A 27,859-nucleotide genomic window follows, 5' to 3' on the forward strand; every position below is an offset into this window, starting at 1 on the left:
GGAGCTGGGCTCTCCAGGGACCCGCCAGTGGCTTCGTGCTCACTTTGACTATAAATGGTAAAAAGTGGGGCTGGCTCTGACTCACTCGTTCCTGCCTGGCTCCCACGTGGCTGGAATGGGGGACAGTCCCACAGATGGGGAACGTGACCCCAGGGCCACCCTCGTCCCTCGCCGGGGCTGAGAACAGCCGTGTCCCTGAGGCCGCCTGACCTCTGGCTGTGTGTCCCACCACCACAGGGGACTGGCTGGGAGGGCTCCTCCAGTCATGCTGGGGACCAAGACCAGCATCAGGGCTTCCCTGAGCCTTGGTTTTCAGGTCCTCTTTGATGAAGTTCCAAGGATGGCCCTGGTGCAAACTGGGCCATGGATGGGTTTTGTGCAGTGTTTGTTTGAATAAGTTGTCATCACTCCACTGGATAAAGATGTTCTGGGCAATGAGAAAAATGTTAGTGGGGGGATGATCCTTTTTTGCACACCAAGCTGTAAGTCTGAGCCACCCCTTGCCAAGGTCTGGGGTCCTCACAACCCCATAAGTGCTGGCTCTGGTGATGCTCCAGGGGAGATGCATCCTCCCTTCATGAGTTATGAGCTGTCAATCCTCAGTTCCCAAGAAGTGGACTGTTGCACTTGGGGCACCCCAGGGAATGGATGCAGCAGGGCAGGGATGCTCACCCTGGCCAGGGTGCACCACTAAACCCAGGCTGGGTTCAGGAGGGGGACGGGGTGGAGACGACAAGAGGCACAGAGCCAGAAAAACATCATTCTGGGTTACATTTCATCACCATGGCAACTTCTTGGAAACCGTACAGGATCTGAGCTCCTGAGCACCAAATAAGGGAAGCGGCTGTGGGAAGGATGCCGGCTCCCCGTGGGCAGATGGGCTCCCCAGGTGCTCGGGGATGGGGACCAGGGACCCTTGTGGCACACTGCCCTATTGTCTTGGGGCAGACCACCCTGTCTTACTTGCTACCCTCCCTCCACTCTCTCCATCCCATGGCTTTCCATCCTCACGGTGCTGGAAAAAGGCTCAAATTCACTTTGCAAAACCAACCTCCATGTGGGAACTGCTGCTGATGGATGCTGTGCTGTGTCAGACACTTAGGAGCAGCCTGTAAAGGCAGAAGCAGCATCTTTCCTCTGTCTTCCAGATCCTGCTGATGCAGGTGGCTGGTCCAGGGAAGGAAAGAGGACGCTGAGGAGAAAATCAGCACCAGTTCTCCTCTGTGAAATGTCCTCTCCTGAAGTTGGCTGTTGTTCAGCTTGCTCTCCATGTGCTGGTTGAGAAAGCTTGCATTCTTCCTAAAGAGGGCCACACACTAATCAGGCAGTAGATCATGTCTTAGAGCTGCCCCTTAGGAGGGGGTGGGCACCTTTGTGATATAAAAAAAGAATTTTATATTCTTTCTTTTTATCACTCTCCATAGTTTTTTGCTTGTCTGTGGTACAGCAAGACCTTGGTTAGAGCTGGATGCTCTTGGAGCATCAAGGTCATTTTCAACTGCCCCCATCATTTTGCATCATCCCTCTGCAAAATCACCAGGGTGGGAGCAATGCAGGGAATACCACTCCTGCTGCAGATTTTTTTGGACAGGGAGTGTTAGGTGTTTTCACTTTGCTTTGCAAGCAGGTTGCAATTTTAGGGGGAAAAGGGCAGTTTTCTCTTACAGGTTTTGCTATGCTCCGTCAGCAGGAGGGACTGGAATGCCTGTGTCTGCCTGCTGCCCATGGGAACTTGAGGCAGGGTTTGGGGCTGAAATGTGGGATTTGAGGCTCTGCCCTGGGTTTGCACAGGGGTGTGGCAGAGTCAGGTAAGCAGAGCATGCCCAGACACACCTCATGCAACCAGAGTCTGATTTTGCTGATTTTGGTGCATTCTGCTTCTTGGAGTTGTTCATACCCCTGAGCAGGAGAGAGTTAATGTCTCTGCTCCCTCACAGACTTCTTTTTGGCCCACATCTCTGCCTAATTAAATACATATCTACAAATAATTACGTGGGGGTGTGTGTAAGAGATATATAAAGATATATATCCTGAGCTGGTGATTAGCTTTGGGCTTGGATCAATGAAGGAGAGTATAAGGGACTTTGGAGATTGGCCTGATCCTCTGCCTGAGCAGAGTCCCCTTGAGCAGGATGCCTGTGAACTCTGGATCATTTACCTCCAACACTGCATTCCTTTAGTGTGAAACTTCCCAAGGGGATTTCTTTTTAATTGAGGTCATTTGCTGCTTGTCATGGCTGTGTTTAGAGCCAGGACACACTCCCTGGAAGATCCCTGGTGGCTCTGGCACAGCCCTGCAAATGCCAGTGGAGGTGCAGGGCTAAAACCCACCTGATGTGGGAGGAGGGGATAGAGAGGATGCTCTTTGCAGCCCTTGTTCCCAGCTTTCAGTTGTCTGTGTACTCCTGTATTCCCCCCTGTTCCATGGAAAGGGAACAAGCAGCTGGAAAACTTCCCACAATCCAAAGGGGAGTTAATTGTCATTGATTTATGGGTGGCTTTAAGAAAAATAATCTGTGAATGCAGAAGTTTAATATGACAACAGCAAAACATCTGCTAATGAACAAAGCCAAGGAAGGAGTTGGGAAAGCTGCTGCCTCTTCTGGGTCACATTCTGAACCTGGGCTGGCCGGGCTGTGGCCACCAAAGGGGCATCATCCATCATCTGATGGGCTCCAGAACTCCTCGTAGCAGAGAAGGACTGAACGTGATGGGGAATGTTTTGAAAGGGCGTGAAGCACTGACACATGTCACTGTCCCATCCCTGTCCTGCTGTGACCTGTCATGGGCAGCACCCAAGCTATGTGGAGCTCACACCTTGGGGCCAAACCCTTGGGGACCCTGAGTGTGGAGCTGGGGCAAACTCTCTAACTTCTGTGTCAACTGTTTTTTTTAGGAGCCTGGTCCTGCTAAGATGGCTGTGACCAGCAGCAACATTCCCAGCGCTGAGAAGGTCCCTGCCACCAAGTCCACGCTCTGGCAGGAAGAAATGAGGGGCAAAGACCAAGCAGATGGGGGCAGTGGCATTGGCCCAGCCCAGAGCCCCATGCAAGGCCAGGCTGGGGCTGCCAGCTCCATGAAGGACCCCGTGCTGGACAGCAAGGAAGGTGAGAAATGGGGATCATGAGGTGTCCGTTGCCTTGCACCCATGGAGCTGTGGTTGCTGCCAGGCTGGGAGGACAGAGATGGAAATGGTTGCAGAGCTATGACTACAGCTGCCCATTTCTTGATTTGAAAGTTCCGATCTTTCAGATCTTCAAGCCTAGCCCAAGGGTTGGATCAGCATTCCCAGTTCCCTGCAGACTATCCCACCATTGCCATAGGCGTGAGGGCTGCTCAGGGTGGAAAAGCCAAGGGTGTAGGAGGCAGCACCACATGGGGCTGGTGCCCAGACCAACCTTGCTCTCACACCTGCCCCTAGCCTGGGTGGAATCAGGGTGTTTCTTTCTTAAAAGCAGAACTTGGACTTGAAACCAAGCACGGTGACTTCTCTGTCCCTTAGAGGAGAGCTCCATGAATGCAGACCGGATAGACTGCGGGCGGAAGACGCGCGTCGAGAGCGGATACTTCTCCTTGGAGAAGACCAAACAAGACTCGAAGCTGGAAGAGCAGCAACTGCCACCCCCACCAAGCCCGCCCAGCCCCAGCACCCCGAACAACAGGTACAGTTATCCCAAATCGCCCTCACAGGAGCATGCCCAGCCCTTTCCTTCCCCAGGTGTCCGATCAGGCGACCGAATGATTCACAGCTTCTCTCTGAACTCCTTGGACTCGAAGAGCAGTTGCCCCATGCACAAGGACTCCAACAACAGAGATGTAGAAAGGGGAGCTGAGAAATCGGGGCGTCCCCTTTCTTTTAAAGCCAGCCGGCAGTACACCACCCTGGCCGACGTTCCCAAGGCCATTAGGATCAGTAATCGTGAGGCCTTCCAGGTGGAGAGGAAGCGGCTAGAGCGGAGAACCCGGGCTCGTAGCCCTGGGAGAGAAGAAGTGGCCCGGCTCTTTGGGAATGAGAGAAGGTAAGGGATGAGTGGCTCATCTCCTTGCATGCTTCCAGCAGCAGTAGGTTGCATCCCCAGCGCAGCCTGGATGGAGCAGGTGGAATTTGCTGGGTGGAGCCTCTTTGTTTTTCAGCGCTCCTGGGTTTAAGGGTGCCAATTTACACTGACCAGGTGGTAGGGTGGCTTTAATATTGGTAGTGGGCAGGTGTCACCCTGCCTGGATGCTCTGAGGATATAAAATGATTTGGGTTGGAAGGGACATTAAAGTTCATTCAGTTCCACCCCCTGCCATGGGCAGGGGCACCTTCCACTATCCCAGATTGCTCCAAGCCCTGTCCAACCTGGCCTTGGACATTTTCAGGGATGAAGCAGCCACAACTTCTCTGTGCAGCCTGTGCTAGTGTCTCACCACCATCACAGGGAAGAATTTCCTGCTAGTATTTAATCTGAAGCTGCCCTGGTGTTGGGGGGTGTTGGATGCCCACCCTGGTGGCACACGCTGGCAGCCAGCACCATTAATTAGGTTAGCTCTCCTAGTGGCGTTAGTGCCAGGTGCCTTACGCAACTGCCTAATGAGCTGAGAGAGGTTTCAAAATGTCACAGCAATAATCTGGGAGAGGAGGGAGAGGTGGGTGCAGTGCCAAGGCAGGGCTCAGCAGGCTGCAAAACAGCTTAGTGTGGAGGAGGACGGGGAGGGCATCCGCAGCGCACGCCGGGTGCCCTCTGGGCGAGGCCAAGGATGGGCTCCACTCGCCCTGGGAGAGACACATTTGTGCAGTGAGGGCAGTGGAGCAAACTGGGAGACAGGCCCTGGGCGAGAGGGCTGCCTGCCAGTCTGATTTTCCTGCCCTGCTTCTCCTCCGGGCATGTTCTGTCTCGCACAGTTTCAGTAGGAACTTCTCCTCTGCTCCTTCCCAGCCCCTAAAGGGCTGTTTTCCAGACTGGCTTCCGAGAGCTGGGAGCAGGTCTGGGATGTGCAGCACAGCACCACTTGTGCTGGTGCCATCAGTCAGCAAGAGGATCCCAGACCTGGCCCAGAGTGTGTGCAGGGAGTGCTGGACTGGGAATAAATGAGGAAAGCTTGGGTTTGGCTTTGTTTGCCTTGGGAACTGGCTTTTCCCCAGGATGGAGGAGGAGGAGGATACCACCTTGGCCATCCTGGCCAGGGACAGGGCTGAGAAAAGGTTGGTGGCTCTGGTTTTCAGGGTGAGCTGGTGCTGCCTATGACACTGTGTCCCTGCTGCATTTGCTTGCACAGGATGCTCTGGCCAGTGCCTGTCCTCAGCCTGACAGAGCAGTGCATTCCTCCAGTGCCAACAGGAGGAATGCACTGTGCATTCCAGTGCATTCCCTTGCCCTGGGTATCCTGCAGCACTGGGATCCTCCTGCACAGAACTGGGGAGCAGAATTATAACAGATAGCGGGGCCTGGGAGAGGACATTGCTGCCAGAGTCAGTCCTTTTTTAATGTCAGCCCCACTCATTGCCTGCTGGTGGGTGCTTTTTCCCAGGGAAAGTCTGTTTTTCCCAGCCTGTCTCGGGCTGTTAACAGTATTTTTGCTTTATCAGTATTGGCAGCAATTCCCCTGTATCAGCCCAGGGCTTTTATCAGAGCAGAACGGGTGCAGGGAGAGGAGCAGGAGCTGCACCAGGCACTGGGGTCTTGCTGTCCATGGGGCTGAACCTGGTCCAGCTTTTGGGAGGGGGGTGATGGCAAAGAGAAGGGGGAGAGGTCCCCACCTGCCAGAGGGTTTGGCCCTGGATCCCAGCCCACGGTGCTGGAGGAATGTGCCATGAGCAGGGATGGCTCAGTGGGTGTTCAGGGATGGGCACGTTTGTTTTCTCCTCTGGTAACCTGGGAATTGGCCGTGCAGGTGGTGTGGGTGGAGAGGCCTTGTGTCCTTGAGCTGGGACAGCCATGTTGGAGCTCAGTGGATTCAACAGGGCACAGAGGCACTGTCCAGTGTTGCACCAGAGAATTAACATTCCCCAGCACTCTTCTCAGCTTGGCTTGGCTGCTTTTTAGCTTGAGTTTACTTGGTCCCAATGTCCTTCTCATTTTTCTCCTCCAAGCTCAGACTGTGCTGTTTGAGGCATGCTGTGGGGTTGGCTTTTCCCCCTGGTTTAACACCATTTGTAATAATCCTTCTCAGTAACCCACTAACATGTCTGGGGACACTTGGCCCATGCCAACCCCACAGGCACCAGCCAGGCATCGTGCAGATCTGCCTTTCAGTGCAGCCAAATGAACTCACCCAGATTCTGTATTTTCAGCTCTTCCTCCCATTTTTTTGGTGAGTAAATCACTGCAAGTGTCAGAGCTGTGGATGGAAAATAATTATTTCAGGTACCCAGTGTTGCATCCTGAGTGCCACACCTGCAGGCTTTGCTCTAGATAAAGCCATTTGCCGAGGCTTCTCATCCTGCTTCCTTATCACAAGAAATATTACATGATTTAGGGCCAGGAATTTTATACCTGACTCTGCCTCCATGCAGACATCTGAGCTTGCAGCCACTCAGAACCAGGAATCAGGAAACTGGAGATAATCTCCACGATTTTGGCAGAGCAGCAGAGTGCGAGTTCCCTCTGCTGGCACGTGGCAGGACAGAGCTGCAGCACCCACCAGGATGTCACAGTGGGCTGGGGGACAGGGATTGAGGCCAGAAAGGTGGAGCCATCTCCAGTCTCCCCTCTCAGACCCATCCCTAGGGCAGAAGGGCAGGGGCAGCACTTTGGAAACCCCATGGATGAATCTGGAGGTGTTGCACACAAAAATCACAGCTGAAAAGAGTTGCAGGAATGTCCTTAGACAGCAGTCCCAGAGAACCTCTGCAGCTGCAGGGATAAATTCCTGCACATCTCAGGATTTCTGTTTGACAAACTTGGGGTTTTGTGCACAATTCCAGGGGTGCAGCCTGTAGAACCACTGCTTTCCTAGTTGACCTGATGTTCTTCTCACACTGTTAAGAGTTCACTGTGGTGTCAGCCACATCTGCTGTAGGAGTGTGGTCAGGGACTGAGGTGTATTTCTAGCATCAATTAATAACAGAATTGCCTGAAATTGCTTAAAAGACTTCTCTCACTCAAATTACTTCTCTGGAGTTGCTTGAGGTGTAAAGCTCTGCTCTGAATTCTGCTTCTCCCCATACAGAGGAGCTCCTGCTCTCCCAAATACAGTTTTTTTTTCCTTGTAAAACTATCCTCATCATTCTGGTGGACCTCTTGGGAAATGCCTCTTCCTTTTCCTGACACTCACTATCTTTCTTAATGCTAAATAATGAATGAGCCAATAAAAATAGAGGCCTTTCTTCCAATCAAAGAAAATCACTTTAATGACAGCTCATCCTGGTCTTTTGAGCTTTCCTTCCCACTGCACACCCCCTCCACTAACAGCTGAGATCTGCAGCCTGGGTTTAGTGGCCTGGAAAAGATTAACAGCTTGCATGGCCAAGGAATTCCTTGGGATGAGCTTTTGTAGTTGAAAAGCACTAAATGGCACTGCAGCTTTTAAAAAGCTTCTTCATACCTGTCCCAGCCTTGTTTTGTCCACCCAGAGCTGCAGAGGGAGCAGCTCTATCCAGCACCTGGGAAGGGGAGAGAGCCCTTCCTTCCCCATCCCTCCAGGATCTCGGGCAGTAACCTCTCTGAAATGTTGATCTAATGGGAAAAAAAAAAAAGATTCTTTCTTGTAATCTGGATGATATTAACCCTTGGGGCTGTGATTTGGTTGCAGTGATTTATTTTTCTCCTCCCTTTTCCGATGATGAATGACTGGAATAATTTTGATTTTGTTTTGTATGTAGATGCAGATATATAATTTCCTCTTCTGTTCATTCATTTTCCAGCCTTGTTTTCTTCCAGGTCTTGTTGCTCTCCACCTTCTCCTGCTGTGTTGCTGTGTGACGTGTCCACCTTTACTTCGCCTGCTTCGCTACCATCTCATCTCAATCTCAAGCCGTAGAACAACCTGGTGGTGCAGCCCCTTTCATGAGAAATCAACCTGCTTTTGATTTTGTTTTTATGGTTTTTTTTGGTTGGGTTTTGTTCTTTTTTTTTTTTTTTCCTCTTGATTTGTTTTTCTTCAGACCTTCACCTAATAGGGCACAGACAATGTTAATTCATGGACCTTTTCCTCCCTCCTGAACTGAGACTCAGAGAAGGCTGGGCCAGTATAAAAAGGGTTAAAAGAATGGACTCCAGAACAGTTCCCTGTCTGTCAGTGAACACAGAGCATGGATTTATGCTCCACAGCCTGGCCTATGTCAGGCTTCTCATGATCAGAACATCCCAGGGAAATCGGGAGCTCTTCATGAGCCTGGGATCTACCCACTCCCAGTTTGCAGACTGGGAGGCAGCAGGGGCTTAACAGATGTCCCCAAAAACCATCAAAGATCTTTAAATTTACAAAGGAATGTCTTCCCCACCAATCTTGTCCCTTCCTCTTTGGTTGTGTCCTGGAAGCCTGGCTCTGAGCAGCAGTGGGGGGCCCCAGCCCCCCAGGAGATGGGATGTGCTTAGACTGATTGTCTCATTTATAGAAGTTGGTGCAAATATTGGTTGAAAACTGAACATCTCATGGTTTTTAAACCCTTAACCTGCTGTTCCTCTTTGTGGAAAGTGTTAAAAATGTTTTTATTTTGGATAACCTGTTATCCCTCATGTGGTTGCCATTGTGATTTTCATGCACATCAAAGGCTCACACAGAGCAAGTGGCCCCAAGTTTAGATGTGGCACATGTGGGTCCAAATTTTGTGTCAATAAACCACGTGGATAGAGTTTTTTGGGGAGGTTTGAAATAGAACTTTAAGCCTCACAGCTTGGAGCACAGCTGGCATGTGCTGGTGGTGGGTTATTGCTTTATATTCCCAGTTTGTGATTGAAGACCTGAGGCTGATGCTTTCCTGAACCCCTGGAAATGCAAACTTAGACACGAGCAGGTTCTTTGGAAATTCCTGTCCTGTGGGTCAGCAAGCAGCTTCTCATGCTGAAACAGCACTTCTAATTCCACCTGTTTGCTTGTCTTTAAGAGAATCCCGTTTGGGTTTGATCCAGGGTTGGCTCCTGCTCCTTCCACATTTCTTCATAGTTCTCCATCCTCAGAGACACAAGTGCCACGGTGCAGTGGGCCACCAAGGCAGTGTTTGAGAGCCCAGGTCGTGCTCCCTGATGTCTAGACTGGATTTTTAGCCCAGTTAAGAGGAGGGAAAGGCCCCAGGTTCTGCAGGGAGTGCTCTGACGTGGTACAGGGTGCTCCTCATCTCCTCAGGCCCTTTCAGCTGGTACATCCTGTGAGCCAGAACTGTAGACATCCCTTGCTCCATGCGGTCTTGTGGTTGTTCCCCATGTGGGGCTGAGTTTTTAGAGGGTTTTTGTTGGAGTGAACACACTGGGGGACCCAGAGCCACCCATTACCTCTGCACCCCAGCTTGGTGTGATGTGTCAGGGTTCTGGGGTGCAGTTGAGAGCCCCAGTGCTAGAGGGTGGAGGCAAAGCTTAAGCCAAAGCTGCTTCATAATCCCTACTTCCCAAGGGCTGTAAAAGTCACAAATAAAGAGTTATGGCTGAGTTTTGTGAGAGGTTTCTAGTTGCTGAAGAAGATGCTAAGTGCAGAGCTGAATAATGTGATGTTTTTCCCCACTTTGTGGGTAAAATGATGTCCCATCAGGGTTTTTACCCTGGATTTGGCCATGTCAGAGCTCACAGAGAAACAGGGCCCAAAAGCCAGGTGTGCATGAACTCTGGGTCGAGCAATTCTGTGCCCCTAAACTTATGGGCTTGTACAGCTCCACGCAGTTGCTGCTCTTGTGTTTAAAGCATCTCTGGTTTCCCTTTTGTCCCTGTTTTGCAGGAGGTCCCAGGTGATTGAGAAATTCGAGGCACTGGATATTGAGAATGCAGAGCACATGGAAACGAGCGCGCCGGGAGGCGCCGCCCTGTCCAGCGAGACGCGGCAGGGCCGGAGCGAGAAGAGGGTTTTCCCAAGGAAACGGGTAAGATCTTCAGCCAAAGGAGTCCTGGAAGATAAAACCTGGAATCCTGCAGCCCAGGAGCGAGGGTTTAGCTGCAGGGTTTGTCTCTGGATGTGGATTTGGAGCCGCAGGCAGCTCCTGCAGGAGCTGAACCTCTGTGTGTGCTCAGTGTGTGCGAATTTTCCTGCTCTGCTCCCTTGGCCCAGGGAGATTGGAGTGGAAAATCAGGCTGTCTCTTCTTCTTCATAATACAGAGGGAAACTTCAGATCTGGCATGGCAGGACACATCAGGATAGGGTGAAGTAACAAAAGAAACATGTTCTAGAGTCCCAGATTTGCTTGGGTGTAATGGGAACAAATTAGTGCCTATAAGGACAAAAAATGTATTGCCAAGGAAATGACACTTGTTCTGAGCCTGAGATGCCCCTTAAATAAAGCAGATTTTTATGCCATGAGCCAGGAGAGCAGGACTCTGTCCTAGTTCCTGCACTGATCTGGGCTAATGCTGTTCACACAGGACTTCACTTGTGAGGGAGCAGCCGTGGGCTCCATCCTGGACGTGTCTGCGTCACCTCTGTCCCCACACCGCCGGGCAAAGTCACTGGACAGAAGGTCCACGGAGTCCTCTATGACGGTGAGCCACCAGGGGCATGTCCCCTGCCTTGAGGAAGGACATGAGAGGCCCTTCCCCAGAAGGTCCCACAAAAACTGGACTGTTGCTGCTTTCCTCACAGCCTGCACATGGGATATGGGATACTTGGAGCAGGCTCAGGAACCTGAATCAGGGGTGGCCAATGCAGAAAGCTTCAGGGGCCCAGCTGGAAAAGGGCCACACTTTTTGCCTGTTACAGAAATTAAAACTCAGAGTCTTGTGAGGAGCACTTTTCCTTAAAGTACAGCAGCAGCTTGGGAAGAAGACCCTGCTCTGGTTATTTTCCCCTGGAATATCCCATTTCCTTGATGCTTTGTGTGATGTGTCAGACACTCATGCTCTAGGTAACCCTAGAAGTTCTGAGGTCACCTCACCTGGCCAGAGCCCCTCTTTGCCCCATGGTGTCCCCCAGCAGAGGCTGCAGCAGGACATTTCCAACTCAGCAGAGAGTCAGTCCAGTTTCTGGACTTGGACCAGCTGCTGTGTCATGGCTGTGGTATTTTCATAGGATCACAGAATCCCAGAATGGTTTGGGATGGAAGGGACCTTAAAGATCATCTTGTTCCAACTCCCCTGCCAGGGGCAGGGACACAGACCAGGCTGAGCAAACACATGTCCCAGTTTTCTAATGCCACTTCCTTGATGTTTATGCAGTTGAAAGTGGGTGTGAGTGGGATGAAGGCTGCAAGGAAGGGCTGAACCTTCCCTCCTGAGCTTTCCTCCCTTTGCATATTTCAAATGCTCACCAGACCTGGAGGCAAACAGTACAGAATAAACACAAAGTACTCTCCTCTCCCTCACCACCCTTCTGTAGGGACAAAATAAATACACTTGTTAATCTCTCAAATAGATTACAGAGCTACTGTAAATACAAGTTGCATTTTTTATGGATGGATAGCTTCTGTTCAAGGACTTAGCAGAAAAATGCGGTAGGTTGATGTTTCTGGAGCTTGTCCTGTAGACTTGTACAGCCACAAGAGTGATTTTTAAATTCCTGGTGAGAATAAAAAGTCCAATAAGTGCATATGAAGTGGCAATGCACATTATCTAGTGAAGGGAAGAAAGTCATGCAGGTTTAGATTAGATATTAGGGAAGGAATTCTTCCCTGTGAGGGTGGTGAAGCACTGGCACAGGTTGCCCAGAGAAGCTGTGGCTGCCCCATCTCTGGAAATGTTCAAGGCCAGGTTGGATGGGGTTTGTAGCAGTCTGGGATAGTGGAAGGTGTCCTTGCCCATGGCAGGGGTTTGGAACAAGATGATTTTACTGTTCCTTCCAACCCAAAACATTCTATAATTCAGTACTTTACTTTCCCCTGTGTTTTTGTGGAGCAAGACTGGGTTCCCACCACCACAGGATCACTCAAGTATGGGATGTGCTGCCCCACAAGTTTGATTGAGAAGGCTCCCAGACCAAATTTCCATTGCTGCCCTTGCTGTAGCCCATTTCAGATGCTGCAGCTGGATTTCACACACTGCTGTGTTTTCCTCCTCCACTCTGCAGCACGTGGAGCAGCTGGAGGAGCTCAGCCTCGGGGGAGTGCAAGCATTTCCACCACATCCTTCCCTGCACACAGGCAGGGCTGGGAGGAGGGGCTGGCAGCAGTTATCCCACGCTGTCCTGCTTGCTTTCTTCAGGAATTTAACATCCCCATGCACCCACGTTGCAGGGAAAGGCAGGTGTCATTTGGGTGGTGCAGGGCTCAGATTCCCTGTATTTCCAGCCTTGGGAACACAGCCTGTTTTGAGCCCTGCAGCCTTGCATCAATAGCACATCATTTTTCTTTCATAATATATAATAGAGAGTAAAACTGCCTGAAGTCTTGCTAATTCCTTGTTTATCCTTTCTCTGCAATGCTTGTGTAGCTGTAGGAAACTGCAGGAGAAATGGTAGGAAGGGAACAGCCTGAATAAACTGAGCAGAGGTCTCCGTTCCTCCTGGGAGCAAACATTTAGCCACCATGCAGTGTAATGATTCAGCTTGGGGTAGATGACCTTTAAAAGGCCCTTCCAACCCAAACTATTGTATGATTCTGTGAATTTAACTGGTTTTGGTCTCTTTCATTGCTCTGCTGGGTTTTATCAACTCGCTGCTGTTGCCTTCTGGGCACAGACACTTCTTCGGTCTCCTGATCCCTCTCTCCTTTCTTCCAGCCTGACCTGCTGAACTTCAAGAAGGGCTGGTTGACAAAGCAGTATGAGGATGGGCAGGTGAGTCAGGAGAAAGCTTTGCCCTTCATGTCAGTGTTTGGTGCTGTGGTCAGTCCTGGTTTCTGGCAGCTCACTCTAACATCCTGTGTTGGCTGCACATGGAGCAGCTCTCGGTGCTGATGGAGCCCCAGTGTCCTGGGTAGATCAGTATTGGACTTCTCTTGAAGTGGGAATTGCTGTTGCTCTGTCCTGGTTTCAAAGGTGGATATCATAACGTGGGTTTCTAGGGAGCCAGGGCAGCTTGGATGGCAGCACTGGTTTCATGTTCCTGTTCCCTATTTATTACTCTCGTCTCCCTTGTGACCCAGTGACCTCTTTGGTGTCAGAAATGAGGCTCAGGTAAAGTCTCCTGAGTGCCAGGGAAATGGCAATAAATAAATAAATAAATGGCTTTGAGGGAAGCAGCTGGTGCCACTTTCCTGCTGCCAGTTCCCAAAGGGAATGCAGGATTTTCTCTCTTGGAGCCTTAGGAGTGGGCACTGATGCCAAGGCAGCATAGATGGCCCTGGCTGTTTGCAAACCACCCTTTCCCTGCATCTCCTTCCCTCCTACTCAGCTGTCAGGGAAAATCAGGGCAATTTGCCTGTGGCTGTGGGTGGCCCAGGCTCTTCTGTGGGTACCCCTAGGTCCAAGGAACATCCATAGACAGCCAAAGGGGAATTGGCAGCTGGAGCGAGTGCTTTATTGACTGAAAGCTGCCTTGGGTGAGCCTGTGCTGGAAGCATTCAGGAGGCAGATTTGTACAGAGCAAGGGCCAGGAATAGACTCCCAACTCAATTTCTAGGTACTGTAGATAAAATATGAATGTCTTATTACTTTTTTTTGTGCTAAAAAGGCTTCAGTCCCTAAAAGCTTCATCTTGCAGTGGAGCTACTGGGGAGGCTGCCACTGCCCATGGCTCTCGTGGTGTCACTGTCACATGCAGTGTCTGGTACTGTGGAGGGTGGCAGCAAACCATCACTGTCCCTTGCACTGCTGCCTGTTTGGGTCTCCTCTTTCCCATGGAGTGGCCTTCATGAAGCCATGTGTGGAGCTGGGAGGGACAGGCATCGAGCTGCTTCCTGCAGGGCGGCTCTGATGGTTGACCTGTGACAAGCAGCCATGAATATGGGAAGGAGCAGGATTGTAACTGCTCCATCTTCGTTACTTCCTAGTGGAAGAAGCACTGGTTTGTGCTGACTGACCAGAGCCTGAGATACTACCGGGATTCAGTGGCAGAGGAGGTAAGTGTCTTCTGTCAGTGTTCAGCCCATTATAGGGCAGCTCCTGGTGCTCCCAAACAGATCCTGGGCAGGTCACTGCCTCCCTCAGTGCCCCCATTCCCAGATGCCAAAGTCCTGGAGCCCCTTCAGGGCTTTGTGCTTCTCAGGGGCCTGCTGTGTCTTCCTGCAAGCTCACCATGCTTTGGAGCTGCAAAGCTTTGTTCCTTATTTTACGTTTTCCCTCTGCAGGCAGCTGACCTGGATGGAGAAATCGATTTATCCACGTGCTACGATGTCACTGAGTACCCAGTTCAGCGGAACTACGGCTTCCAGATCCATGTGAGGAAAATGTGGGGAGGAGGAAGAGTCCAGCTGCAGGACAGCTGGTGGGGATGCTTGTCCATGACAAGGGGAACATCTCCCCAGACACCCAAGAGAGGCAGCTCAGCATCCCCCCACAGTGCTCCAGAGAGCTGTGGCCTTGGGTTTGAGAGCCAGTTTTTTGACTGTCAGAAAAGGAAGGGGGAAAGGGAAGGTTTTGTCACAGCCTTAGGGTCTCACCTATGGCAGAATCATCCTGATTGCTGAGAAATGTTAATTCCCACTGGGAGTGTGCTTGGGGAACAGAGGGGCTGGGTTTGACCTCTGTTTGGCCAGCAAGCCATGCCCTAGCACTGGGGGCTTGGGGATGGATGCAGGGTGGTCTTGGGGAGTTGGGAAGCTGCTGGTGGGTGCAATCACCTGCTCTGAGCTGTTCTTTCTCTCTCTGTAGACAAAGGAAGGGGAGTTCACCCTCTCTGCCATGACATCAGGCATCCGCCGCAACTGGATCCAGACCATCATGAAACACGTTCGCCCCACCACTGCCCCTGATGTAACAAGGTAAGGGGGGCTGTAGCAGCCCCTGCTGCTGTCTGGTTTGCTGTGCAGGAGTAACTCATCCCTCATCCCTTTTCTTTCCTCTTTCTGAGCCTGTCTGTTCCTGGAAGCTGCAGCTCTTTCTCACATTTCTCTGAGCTTAATTTGGATACACGTTGTGGGGACGCTGATATGCCGAGTTATTCTTACACGTGCAGATTTCAAAGAGGGTTGAAAATGTGGTTTTAATTTGTGCATAGGAATATGAAATACTGTTCCTGTATCAAGGCTCCTCTGGATTCCCACCAGGTATTGTGAAACCACTTGGATTCAGTTGTGCTGGGTTCACCCTTTCCTCTGGCTACTGTTCAGCACGAGCTGCCCAGCCCCTCTATGGGTCACAGCAGCAGGAGCCCAGGGTTCAGTTTAGAAACTGTTTGGCTCTGATCTATTTTAAACTCCAGCCAGGAAATCATCTTCCCTCCTCTTCTGATCTTCCAGAAAGCTGCTGCAGCTTGTCCCCCTTAAGCTGTAGTAATGCTGGTGTCTCCTCCTGCGTCACAGAGTACCTTCTGTGGGCGCTTCTGGCTGTGTGTACAGGGTGTTTGGCCTCCTCACAGCTGTCTGTGCTGGCCACACTCATACAGGCCACTTCTTACAGGCTGTGTGGACACAGCTACACCACTAACTTCATCTCCTGTCCTTACTGTAGCTGCAGCCAGCAGGTTTTTGCCAGGTTTGTTCCTGCGTTGATGAAATGGCTCTTCTCACCCAGCACTGTTGACCTGGAGATGCTCCAGGTTCTCTTTCCCCATCCTGCTTAGCCCTCAGCCGTTGTTTTCCCAGCCATGCCTGAGCTCTGGTGGATTTCACAGGGGTCTCATGGAAGCCGCCTTTCTCCTCACTCCTGTGTATGTTTGATTTCCATGCAATCCCAGGAAAAACTTCTCTTTGAAACTATCCGTGCTGAAGCCCAGGTTGGAAAACTGTGTTCTCTCCTGTATTAACGTTCTGTGGTTTGTATATCTCGTGATTCACTGCATGCTCCTCCTTTTCTGCACCTCGGATGGGAAGTCCTGCAGTTTCCATTTATTTTTCTTTCTTTTCTTCCCCCCCCTTCCTTTTTTTTTTTTTTTTTTTCCTTTAAATAAAAACCAGAGAGAAGGGAAGAAGCAACCTGGTCTTGACCCTTGGTTTCCCCACACTGGTATCTTCCGATGTGACTAGATACGAAGATGAAGACCAAGGAAATTTGAGGGGACCTCTCTGCCTTTAAAGAGCCAGATGTATTAATGGTTGCTCACAGGTTACTGCAGCACGATAGCCCTGTGCTCACTGTCTGCACCTGCTCCAAGCCCACACAGAGTGGTTTCACTTGGCTTTCCCTCTGAGAGGGTCCAGGCGCAGGTCCCGGTTGGGCAGTAACTTGTTACACTGCACAAACAGACTGTGAACCAATCCTGAGCTGGGGAAAGGGAATGAATGATGTGTGTGTGCTTCTGTGGTTTCCCACTGAGCTGGTGCCGTGGGTTAGTCACGTTGCTGGAGTCCTGCTCTGTGTGTGCAGCAGGGCTGTGTTCACTGGTGCCTGCCTTTGCAGCAGTGTGGAGTATCCCAGCCCATCCCACCTGGCTTTGGGGTGCCATTGCATTCTGCACCAGGGAAGCAGTGAGTGAAGGGGGCTGCTGGAAGGACAAACTGCCCAAGGCTCAGCATGGACGGGTGCCAGTTGTTGGCACAGTGGCGGGGTTGTGCTCGGTGTGCTGGGAGGGCAGCAGTGCCCACCCACCCCTGAGGATGGTCCCACAAACACCTGCAGCCCTTAGCTGTGTCTCATTAATCCCTGCTGCTGTGGCTCCACCCAGCCAAACCCTCCTTGTCTTGGTTTCTTGAGAGCCCTAATGATGGTTTACATTGCTGCATGTGTCAGCACCCACCATGGGCAGCAGATGCTGCACTGCTCCCTGCCCTCAGTAGTGCCCTGCAATCTGCAGAGGCACTAATTACAGTCTGCTAATGATGATGGGGCAAATAGAAAATACCCCCATGACCGAAAGTGGCTGCTTCAGAACTGGATCCATGTTGAGCTCGCAGCCCTTGTGAGGCTGGGTTCCCCAGTGCACCCCAGTTCCCTGCAGCCTTTGTGCTCTTCTTGCCACAGCGTGCTCAGCTTGCAGCTTGCACCACTCCCACACCCACCCCTATTAAAAAAAGCCTTTTTATTTTAACATATAAATACCATTGGGAGGCAAAGATCACCCCCTTCCTGTGTGATATGAATTAATTTCTCTGTGGTGGAGGAGATGTGAAATGGTTGAGCAGAATTAATAGCTGTGGGGCACTTGCAGGAGATGAAATGAGAAACTTTGGGTCAACCTTCTGAGTGTCTTCACTTCGTTCCCAGCGGCCATCCCTCTACTCCCTGACCCACATCCCATGCCCTTTGGAAAGCAGCAGAGAGATGTCACCTCTAGAAATGCCAAGGTTCTTCCACGTGGGAATTAGAGCAGCAAAATATCTGTGTCCCAACACCCTGCGGTGGGACCCAAGACCCCCGTTTCTTTCCTAATGCTCTTCTCCATTTTAAGATTCAGTCTCATCCCTGCTTTACTTTAAAATGCAGCTGTAATCACTAACTGACTCCAGATTGAGAGCCTGGCTTTGGAGTCGTGCAGTATCATGGGTGAGGAGCAGTGACATTTCATTGTTGTGCCTTCTGGGTTTATTTTATTAGCTGCAAGTGACAGCACTGAAGGAGGAATTATCTCTGAGCTGGTTTTAGCCTGTAACTGCCAGAGTCTCTCAAAACCCAGCTCTACTGAGCCTGTGGTTTGCTGCTGGATGACAGTGCATCGGAAGATACTAGCCCACACAGAGCCATGTCTTCTGCTCCATCCTTTGTTTTGGGCATATGCACATCCATGAGGTTCTTGGCTGGGGGCTGGGCTGTGTTTCTGAGGTGATGGGAGAAGCTGTGATGCTGCTGCTGCTGCTGCTGCTGCTGCTGCTGCTCTTCCTGATCACGGCAGTCCCTGTGCATGGGGTCCCATGGGTCAGAGTCTGTAGTGAAGGGCCCAGTGAGCTGCTTTCCAGCTCTTGCACAAAGCTTGTTGAGTTCCTGCTGGAGGCTGGGGATGCTGTGGTTGTACTGGAAGCAGGGAGAGCCAGGAGTCAGCCTGAGCAGTAGGACTGTGCCTTGGGAGGCAGCTTTTGGAGCTTTGGGTAGCAAAGAGCATTCGTCAAGTGCCCACTACTCCCTTGGGACAGTTTTCCTCCACAGACTTAGCATACTGCTGTTTTCTGGTTTAATTTTGATCTGCATGTTACAGGGCTGGCATGTCCGTATTTAATAAGCTAATACTGCATTATGGATTATCTGTAGGTTAGAAATGGTATTGCCTTCCCCTATTTACTTTCCCTGCTTGATGAGTATGTCTCCCTCCTCAACCCCCCACCCTCTAACTCAGCACTAAAAATCATTCCTTGCTTGAGAAATTGGCATTTTCAGTGATTTCTGTGATGTGTTGAGTAACATGCTCTCCTTGCTGCACTCACCCCTGCCCATGTCAGGGGGCTGCCCCTGCTGTCTGTGGGGCTGGGTGCCCTGAGGAAGTCTGTGCCTTCAGTGCAGGTAGTGGCACAGAGAAGTTATGGACCCATTAATACTTTTCCAAGCTGAAGGGGAACCTTACCCTTGTTTCCCAAGACTCTCAGAGCTGCTCTGTGCTTCTCCACCCCACAGCTCCGAAGCCAGCCTGGCTTTGGTGGGATTGGTGGCATCTTTCCCACAAGCACGTGACTGTGGCCATGCCAGATGGGGTGTGCATGGAGTCCCACGGCCTGGGGGCTGGAGGGGCTGTTGGAACCTCTGATGGCACAGTTAGGGGTTGCTGCCTCAGCCATGGGTTGCTGCTTGCTCATGGTCACTGGCCCCAGTGTGGCTGCCGAGGAGGAACAAGATTGGGATCAGCCGCTCTCCGGGTGCCAGGGTATCCCAGGAGCAGCTGGGGCGCTTGCACCAAGGCTTTGCACACCAGCACATCCTGGGGAAGGGCAGCAACAGCTCCTGCGCCCGAGGGGCGAGGGGAGATGGAGGGGCAGGGGGCACCCATGTGGCATTGGCTTGGGCTTCCAGCAGCCCTTTTCCACCTGGCTCTTGGAGGCATGCATGGGAGCGCCTGGCTGTCTCCAGCACCCACTGACACTTTCCTTCACCCTCTCTCTGTCCTCACAGCTCGCTGCCGGAAGAGAAAAGCAAAACAGGCTCTTCCTTCGAGACCGGCCCAAAGCCCAGCGAGAAGCCGGATGCAGAACAAGCCGAGCTGGACACGGAGCAGAAGCGGAGCCGTGCCCGGGAGCGCCGACGAGAAGGACGGTCCAAGACCTTTGACTGGGCTGAATTTCGCCCCATCCAGCAGGCTCTGGTGCAGGAGCGCGCGAACGCCGCGGACTCCGCCAGCAGCGGCTCGGCCGCCTTTCCCAGGGACACCGGAGCTGCCGACACCGACCCCGGAGAGCTGGAGCGGGAGCGGGCCCGGCGGCGGGAGGAGCGGCGCAAGCGCTTCGAGATGATCGATGCTGTGGACGGGGCAGGGTCAGAAGAGGCGCTGAGGATGGAGGTGGACAGGATCCTGCCTGTCCCTGCAGACATCAAACCGCAGAACGTCCACGTGGAGATCGAGCAGCGCTGGCACCAGGTGGAGACCACCCCGCTACGGGAGGAGAAGCAGATCCCCATCACACCCCTGCACCTCGCCCACGCCGAGGACCGGGAAGAGGGGCTGACGAAGCAGCACCTGACCACGCTGCTGGAGAAGGAGGTAAAGGGATGGTGTGTAGCGTGCAGGCTGCCTGCCAGAGTGGCCTTCAGGCCACTGGAGTGGCTGTAGGGAGTGTGATATAGGCTTAAAAATACGTGTAAATATTCCTCCTTTATAATAGCAACTAGAAGGGATGCTATAGGTTCCTTGGGGAGCTGGCAAGGCACAGATACGCATCCATTCCTGCTCAGCCTTGCCAGCAGCTTTCAAGTTTCCCACAGTTGCAGAAAGGGCTGTTCTTATGGCCTGGTACTTCCTTACCCCTCCCAACCAACACAGCCTGATTTGTGGTGGTTGTAGCCAGCCTGTCTCTGACAAAATGGGTACAATCAAAGTGTATAAACCAGACTGCGAATTCCAGCTCCTAATCCTTTGTGCCTCTGCAGCTACAGAGACTTGTGTCTGCATTTATGAACTGCCATGAGCTGAGCACACAACACAAAAGTTCCCTTTTTGTGGAGCCTACATCAAATAGTCTTAAGATTTTTGGAAAAGAATGGAGGAGACTCAGCTCACTTGGAAGAGTTCCGTGCCTGGGATAACAAAGGTTGTTGTTAGTTGGGATTAAGGTGTATTAGTGGGTATGAAGGGGGTAACCTTTTCTTACGGAATAACCAGGAATATCACCGAGCTGAACTGGGCTGGGATTTGCCAGGGTTGTGCCTGGCACAAGCTGGTGCCATTCATCCTTTGCTGCAGTGAGCTTTACGAATTACACTATTGCATAAATAAGTTCTTTCAGAGGGGAGGGGTTTTCCTGGCAAAATGAAATCCAGGTCCCAGAGTAGAGCAGAGCAGAGCAGCGGTGCCATCAAAAGCTCCATTAATTCTGCTCTGTGTCCCCTCTGAGTCACTTGTTCCTTATGGCTGATCCTCTGCCCACTCCCTGGACGCTGTCTCTGTTCATGTCCCTCCAGCTGGAGCAGAAGCAGAAGGAGGCCCTGGAGCTGCTGGAGCAGAACCGGCACCTGCAGGATCAGCTGAAAGTGGCTCTGGGCCGGGAGCAGAGCGCCCGGGAGGGCTACGTGTTGCAGGTAGGAGAGCAGGGAGGAGATGGAGATCCATCTTCCCTGTGCCTGAGGGATCCCTGGTGGGCTTCCATCTGCGGTGTTCGTGGGGACATCCTGGGTGACCACCACTGAGCTCCCAGAGATTTGACCTTCTTGCAAACATGGCTAATTCTGTAGCATTACTAGAGTCATTTGCTGATGGAAACCTCTGATCTGGGATGGAGTCGAAGGTAGCATTACCTGTTAGCATTCCCAAGGGAAAACAAAACAGAGCCAGACAGATGGGACTTCAGCAAAGTCCACCTCTGATCCATCCCATTCTGTGTTTGCCGTTGCAGCAGCTGTTTCCCCCTTTCTGTGCCCCAGATTCTCCCCTCAGGCAGCAGGGTGCCCACAAGGCTTTCCAAGCATCCTATAGCCCACCAGTTGTTCCTGGCTGGGGATTTTGTCTTCCTGTTACACGGGCAAACACAGGACACTCAGATGTATCTCCCGGTCACGTTCCCTCCAGCCAGAGTGGGATTTGCACTGGGATGACCTGTTATCTTGGATTACTTTGGTGGTTTCTGCTGTCACAAGATTCCTCAGCAAAGCCTTGGAGTTTTGGAGGATCTGACAAAAGAAACAGGATGGTCTTTGGGAAAACCTTTCCTCCCCTCATCCAAACAAAGCAGGTTTTTTCCAGCCCTTCCTCTGGGAACATCCATGCCCAGGGGAAGTTGTGGCACCTGCAGGGCAGCTTCTGGCTGCTCTCAGGGGTCCATAGTCTTGTTCTGTGCAGGGGCAGCATTTTGACCTGATCAAATCTACTCGACCAAACTGGCTGTGGATCAAAGTGGCCACGCGTTGCCACACGCTGCGCTCCCGTGGCAGCAAAACCCAGTGTGAATGCCAAACCTTGCATCCTTATTTCTCACAGGAAAATTTTCCCCGAAGAAGTTGCACAGGCAGTGGAGCCAGCCCAGGGAGGGGGACATCTTGCCTTCCTTGCCCATGATCTCCCAGGAGGAGTAATTAATTCATTTCTGGAGTCTCCGAGCTGACAGTGCCTGCTTGGAGGAGTTCCATTTTCACTTGGCAGAGCTGGAAGAGTTACTAAGTCCCACTTCCCTGGGGCAGAGGCATCTGACCTCCCTTTGCCTGGAGCCTGGAGAAATCAGGGACTGGGGATAAAAGCTGGATGCTGAATCCACCATCAGATTGAAGTTGGCCACAGTGCCTCGATACGAGGAGGGGTGGTGAGAGGGGAAGCCTGCAGAGAGGTTGAGCTGCAGAGAGAAGTGACCCAAACTTGGACCTGGAAGTTGGAGAGGGTTTTTGGAAAGGTTGGAGGTTTTTGCCTGCTCCAGTCTAATTGTTCTGGGGATTTCCCTTGTGTCTCTTGGGAAGCAGAGGGATTAAAGTCCTGTTGTAGAAGGGAGTAACCCCACCAAACCCTGCTGGGGTGGAGAGAGTGGAGCCACTGGGGGAATTCTGCAGCCAAACATCACAGCGTTTTTTTGGACAACCCCTCTGAATTTCCCCTCTGAATGCTGCCCCCCCGTCACGATTTTGGGGAGGTTCCTGCATTGTCTATTAGGAGGGCTGATAGAGAAGCCTGACTGCTGCCAAGCCCATCCCTCCTGAGCTGCCTGGGAGGCACCAACCCCTCCTTGGCAGCCTGACCAGCCCCACAGGGACCCCCCAGGCACTGCCTGTTCCGTGAGGCAGTGCTGAGCCACCCCTCCAATGCATGTGCCCTGCACCAAAGCCTGTCTGGCCTTGTGTAACCCCTCTCTTGCTCTGAGCTTCCTCGGGATGGGGCACCCTAACCTTGATCCCTACTGGGAGAAATACCAGGAGCTCCTGCTCCTGGCAAATGGGCTGGAGACATCCCCTGCTCCAGCCACTGTGGGTGGGAGGGGGCACGTACTAACCTGTCCCAGACAAATATTCTTGCATGTTTTTGGTGTAAAGCATGAAGTTTAACTTAACATAACTGAGTGTCACATCTGTGGGCTTTCCTTAATCAGCAACCAGAGTACAGCAAGGCAGGCCAAATTCCTAGGCTTAACGCTGTGCTTCTCTCACCTCTTCCTGTCTGTGTATTTTCTTTTTTAAGATACATAATTTCTGTCGCCTTTTGCATGACGCTTTCTGTGAGTTTTCTCTTTGCATGCTCCATTGCTTTGGTTTGAATCTCACAAAGGTTGGTTTCTTTCATTTTTACATTCTCATCACACCTTTTCCTTCCCTCCATTTGTCGGGCTTTTTATTTTGTCCTTTGTTGGTTTATTTTATTTTGCAGGTAGAGAAATTAGATCCTCCCTAGCCCTAAGCTTTAGCATAACAGCATCTCTCTAAAACCATGAGCAGCCACTCAGTCCTGTTTGGCAGGCACAGAAATGACATCGCCACCACAATGGCTGGTCCGTCGCCCCGTGTATGGGTGGGATTGATGTCATTTGCTGTCACCTCACTTTCTGTTGTTGCTTTTGGTCGATGGACTGTATTACCTGAACTGTGCACTTTTTGTTTCACAAACAAACAAACTTGCTAAAAAAAAGCAGTTCCTTTCTCCTCCACCTTGTTTCATCTCCTCCTCCTCATCATCCTTGGCATTTTTCTTTTGTCTGTCTGTCTCTGTTTTGCTGCTGGTGTTTCTTTTTCATTGTTTTTTTGATTCTGTTTGAGTTTGGGTTTATTTTTTTTTCCATTTAGCCTGTTACTGTACAGCTGTTTTGATGTTGTGGTCAGTGTTTTCTGTTACTGGAAAGCAGTTGTCGCTCATTAAAAAAAAAAAATAAAAAGTTGGTTAAACAAACCAAATTGTGCCAAGAACAAATCATCCCAATTGGAGCAATGGGTAGCAGCCAAGTCGCTGTGAGGAGCTTTTCCATGGCCTGCCTGGCCAGAGGTGTGACACTCAGAAGGGAGAGCCAAGAGTGTTACTAATCTAGTATTTAATCAATTTTTTTAAGACCGAGGTGGCCGCCTCGCCATCAGGTGCCTGGCAGAGGCTTCATAAAGTCAACCAAGACCTCCAAAGCGAGCTGGAAGCCCAATGCCAGCGTCAAGAGGTGATCAATCAGCAGATTCAGTCGCTGAAGCGCAGCTACGCCGAGGCCAAGGACGTGATCCGGCACCACGAGGCCGAGATTCAGAGCCTGCAGGCGAGGCTCAGTAACGCGGCGGCCGAGCTCGCCATCAAGGAGCAGACCCTGGCCAAGCTCAAGAGCGACCTGAGGAGCGAGAAGGAGAAAGCCAAAGAGCAGCTGGAGGAGTGGCAGCACGGCGAGGCCGCGCTCAGCTCCCAGCTGAAGGCCAGCGAGCAGAAGCTGAAGAGCGCGGAGGCTCTGCTGCTGGAGAAGACGCAGGAGCTGCGGGACCTGGAGATGCAGCAGGCTCTGCAGCGGGACCACCAGAAGGAAGTGCAGCGGCTCCAGGACAGGATCGCAGACCTCAGCGGGCAGCTGAATGCCAGCGAGCAGGCACGGGTCCTCATGGAGGAGAAGCTGCAGAAGAACTATGAGGCTTTGCTGGAGAGCTGTGAGAGGGAGAAGCAGGTTTTGATACGGAGCCTGAAGGAGGTGGAGGACAAGGCCAATGAGTACGAGAATCAGCTGCAGAACAGCGAGCAGCAAATGGAGATTCTGCAGAAGGAGAAGCTGAGCGCCAAGTTCGAAGGCAGCGAGCTCGTCCACCAGCTGGAGGAGCAGCTGGCCATGAAGGAGGCCAGCATCCAAAAACTTGCTGAGCACATCAAGGAGCTCGAAAGGGAGAGAGATCAGATCAAGTGCCGGTTCCAAGAGCTCATGAATCAGGTGGCTGAGTCGGATAACGAAGTTGCAAAGCTACAAGCAAAGTTGAAAATGGAAGAGACCAACTACCACAATCTGGAGCAGTCGTTCGAGGAGGTGTCAGATCAGTTCCGGGGGGTGCAGGAGGTGCTGAAAGAGAAGGAAGAAGAGCTGAGACACGTTAAGGAAATGCACTTGAGAATTGTGGAGAAGAAAGATCAAGATCTCAGTGAGGCTTTGGTTAAAGTGGTTGCTTTAGATAGCAGTTTAGAGGAGACTAAAGTAAAGCTAAAGGCCAAGGAGGAGGCTTTAAAGAAATTAGCTAGTGTGGGCACAGGTCCATGTGCTGAGGAGGCAGAAGATCTTGGCCCCAGTCTTGAGGCGGACGAAAGTCATCCATCCCAATTGGGGCAGGCTCTGCAAACTCAGGATGTCCTCCCAGCTCTGACTTATGCACTGAAGGAGGAAGAGGATGAGGTTCTTGAGACCAGTCAGAGGCAAGTGGAGGAATTTGGCTCCCCATCTAAAGTTGTAGAGCTCCAGGATCAAGAGTTGGTTCAGAAAGCTTTAGCAAAGCCTGACGTAGGAATCATGGGGGCCAAGAGGCAAAGGATCCGTTTTTCAAGCATCCAATGTCAAAAATACATCCATCCAGATGGATCGGAGAAAAACTGGACAAGCAGTACCTCTTCAGACACAAGCCAGGACAGATCTCTGTCTGAAGAAAGCATGTCCTCAGAGCCAGCTCTGGGTTACCCCTCATCAGGGACCAGTGATTCTGAGACTTATCTCTCCATCATCCATTCCTTGGAAACCAAACTGTATATTACAGAGGAGAAGCTCAAAGATGTGACAATGAAGCTTGAAAGCCAGCACGGCCATAACCAGGAGACGCTCATCGCCCTCCACCATCAGTGGGCCAGCACGGAGTCCCAGCTGCGGGAACAGCTTCAGACCAGCTTGTCCCAAGTCAATGCTTTGATCTCACAGCTGGAGAGCGAGAGGCAGGAAAAGTTCAAGCTCATAGAAAGTCACGTCAGCGAGCTGGGAGGTTTCCAGATGAAAAACGATCAAGCGCTGACTTGTTTAGAGAAGTGCAGGGAGCAGCTAAGATCCTTGCCCAAATCAGACAAGGATAAAGAGGGTGATTTGTTCGTTGTTACTCTGTCTAGCATGGAAACAACTTTATCAAATGCAATCCAAGCCTTGAGTGGAGCGCCAGTCCCATCGGAGTATCAGAGTGAAAGCCTCACCACGGAGAGCTCAGCTCCAGAAGGAGGGGATTTGGGAGAAGAGGAGCACGTCTCCAAGGAGCAGCAAGCAGATGTGTTTGACACCGGCCAGCTGAGGTGGCTTTCTGAGAGGGTGGCCTTTGAGGCCTCTCTCATCAACCAAATAGCAGAGTCTTTGAAAAATGCGAGCTCTGAGATAAGCCAGCTTCTGAGAGAGATCCAGGGAACGGCTGAGGTGGCTTTGTTGGAGCCATCAAGTGTTTCTCATACAGCCAATGATTTGGCCAGCATCCTGTCTAAAAAGCTGCTGCTGGAAGGGGAGTTTTGGAGCCAGGTGGAGGAGCTGAGAGCTCACTTGAGCACTAGAGAAGGAGAAGCTGAGAGTAAAACAGAAACAAGTTTGGGCATTTCCCCATGTTTTCTCAGTACTGTAGCAGATGCTACATTGATCAAGGCGGAACTTGGGTTTGTTGCAGAGAAAATGAGAGAATCTTTTCATCAGAGGTTAAAAGCAATTGAAGAAGAGCTCCATAATACCAAAACAGCTCTCCAGCAGCACAAATGCATGTTGGAAGAGATCATCAAAGCATACAGGACTCCTGAGTTAGACAGAGTTATGCTCCAGATTTCTGAAGCACTTGAAATACAAAAAGATGCTTCGGAAAGAACCCAGATCTCTTGGGATGGGAGCTGTGTCCAAATGGGGCCGTGCCAGGAATTAGCCAAGGTGGAGGAGACTGGCAGTGCCCCAGACCGTAGTAGTGAAGCTCTTGTTTCCATTCAGGAAGATCTTGCCCAGCAGCTAAAGGACAAATCCAATGTTCTGAAGGAGATATCTGTTGCCTTACTCTCTCTGCCTCCCGAGGAGGCCATGAGAGACTGTCAGAAGCTCCTGAAGATGTCCCAGAGTCTTTCCTACCATTCGTGCATGGGAGACCTGGAGCGGTACTCATCTTTGCTAGTCCACGATGCCATTGTTCAGGCTCAGGTTTGTTACGCCGCTTGCAAAGTGCGGCTGGAGCACGAGAGGGAGATGAAGTCCTACAAGGAGTCCCTGCAGAGCATGGATGCCCTGTGCCAGGAGCGTGTGAAGACAGCGTCTCTCCTGCAGGACGAGTACGAGGAGCTGCTCAGGAAGCAGCAGGGCGAGTACAGCGAGGTGATCGCCGTGCTGGAGAGGGAGAACGCTGACCTCAAGGCAAAGGTGTCCCAGCTGGACAACCAGAGGAGGCTCCTGGAGGAGGAAGGGCACGAGCAGAGCAAGAGCTTGAGCGAGCTGCAGGGGCGGTATGAGGAGGAGATCCGAAACGTGATCGAGCAGCTCAACAGGACAGAGGATGCCCTGAAGGCCGAGAGGGTGGAGGGGCTCAACCAGCTGGACGCCGTTGTTCGCGACAAGCAGAACATGGAGCAGTATCACCTGGAGCAGATGCAAACGCTGGAGGAGAAGTTCCAAGCCAAGATCAAGGAGCTGCAGGTCATCCACAGCGAGGAGCTGCAGGCGCTGCAGGAGCACTACAGCCAGAACCTGCAGCGCCTCCAAGAGACCCTTGATGAGTACCAGAGGCAGCACCCGGAGGCGTCCCCCGCGGTGGCCCCGGGCTCTGGGGACACCTGGGTGGCCGGCGAGGCGGGTGGCACCGGGCAGGACCCCGGCAGCGACCCGGACTCCATGCACGGCCTGAGGGAACGCATCCAGGAGCTGGAGGCCCAGATGAACGTCATGAGGGATGAGCTGGAGAACAAACATCTGGAGGGGAACGCTTCCACTCTGAGGGAAAAATACCAGAAAGACTTTGAAAACCTAAAGGTCTTGATATGTTTAACACTTTTCTGCTTTCTGCTGCTGAGTGTGTGGGAGGGCATGTGCAGTCCCAGGGTTTGCTTTCCGAACCAAGGGACATCCCCTGAAAGAGCCAGTGTGCTGAAACAAGCCCCAGAGTATTAGCCAGGCCTCTGTAAAGCATGGTGTTTCCTTCTTCTCCATGCTGGGATATTCTAAATGCATTGCTGAGGGCTTGGGAAGGTGGATCTCTGGAGGTGGTCTTTGTGTGGAGAGGGAGAGAGTTTCAAAGTAGCTCAATAACATCACACTCGCCTTCAACATGAAGACCTCAGTGTTTCTCCT

The 27,859-nt window shown here is 51.7% G+C and overlaps 1 protein-coding gene across 7 annotated transcripts in view; it reads left to right on the top strand.

The window, feature by feature from the left end:
* MPRIP (myosin phosphatase Rho interacting protein) overlaps positions 1-27,859 on the top strand; it is a 73,311-nt gene that overhangs the window by 33,601 nt on the left and 11,851 nt on the right. For 2 of the 7 annotated variants that reach the window (XM_050980319.1, XM_050980321.1), the window contains exons 6-17: positions 2,897-3,107; positions 3,503-3,662; positions 3,750-4,019; positions 9,850-9,991; positions 10,488-10,604; positions 12,774-12,830; positions 13,985-14,053; positions 14,282-14,371; positions 14,805-14,914; positions 19,125-19,710; positions 20,628-20,744; positions 23,681-27,541. In XM_050980319.1, the coding sequence (XP_050836276.1) occupies positions 2,897-3,107; positions 3,503-3,662; positions 3,750-4,019; positions 9,850-9,991; positions 10,488-10,604; positions 12,774-12,830; positions 13,985-14,053; positions 14,282-14,371; positions 14,805-14,914; positions 19,125-19,710; positions 20,628-20,744; positions 23,681-27,541 (5,790 nt within the window). Of the gene's footprint in view, positions 1-2,896; positions 3,108-3,502; positions 4,020-9,849; positions 9,992-10,487; positions 10,605-12,773; positions 12,831-13,984; positions 14,054-14,281; positions 14,372-14,804; positions 14,915-19,124; positions 19,711-20,627; positions 20,745-23,680; positions 27,542-27,859 lie in introns of all 7 variants that reach the window. The other 5 variants (XM_050980317.1, XM_050980318.1, XM_050980320.1 and 2 more) reach the window with 4 other exon arrangements.

This window comes from Serinus canaria, chromosome 14, assembly GCF_022539315.1.
Source record: "Serinus canaria isolate serCan28SL12 chromosome 14, serCan2020, whole genome shotgun sequence".
Taxonomy (NCBI): domain Eukaryota; kingdom Metazoa; phylum Chordata; class Aves; order Passeriformes; family Fringillidae; genus Serinus; species Serinus canaria.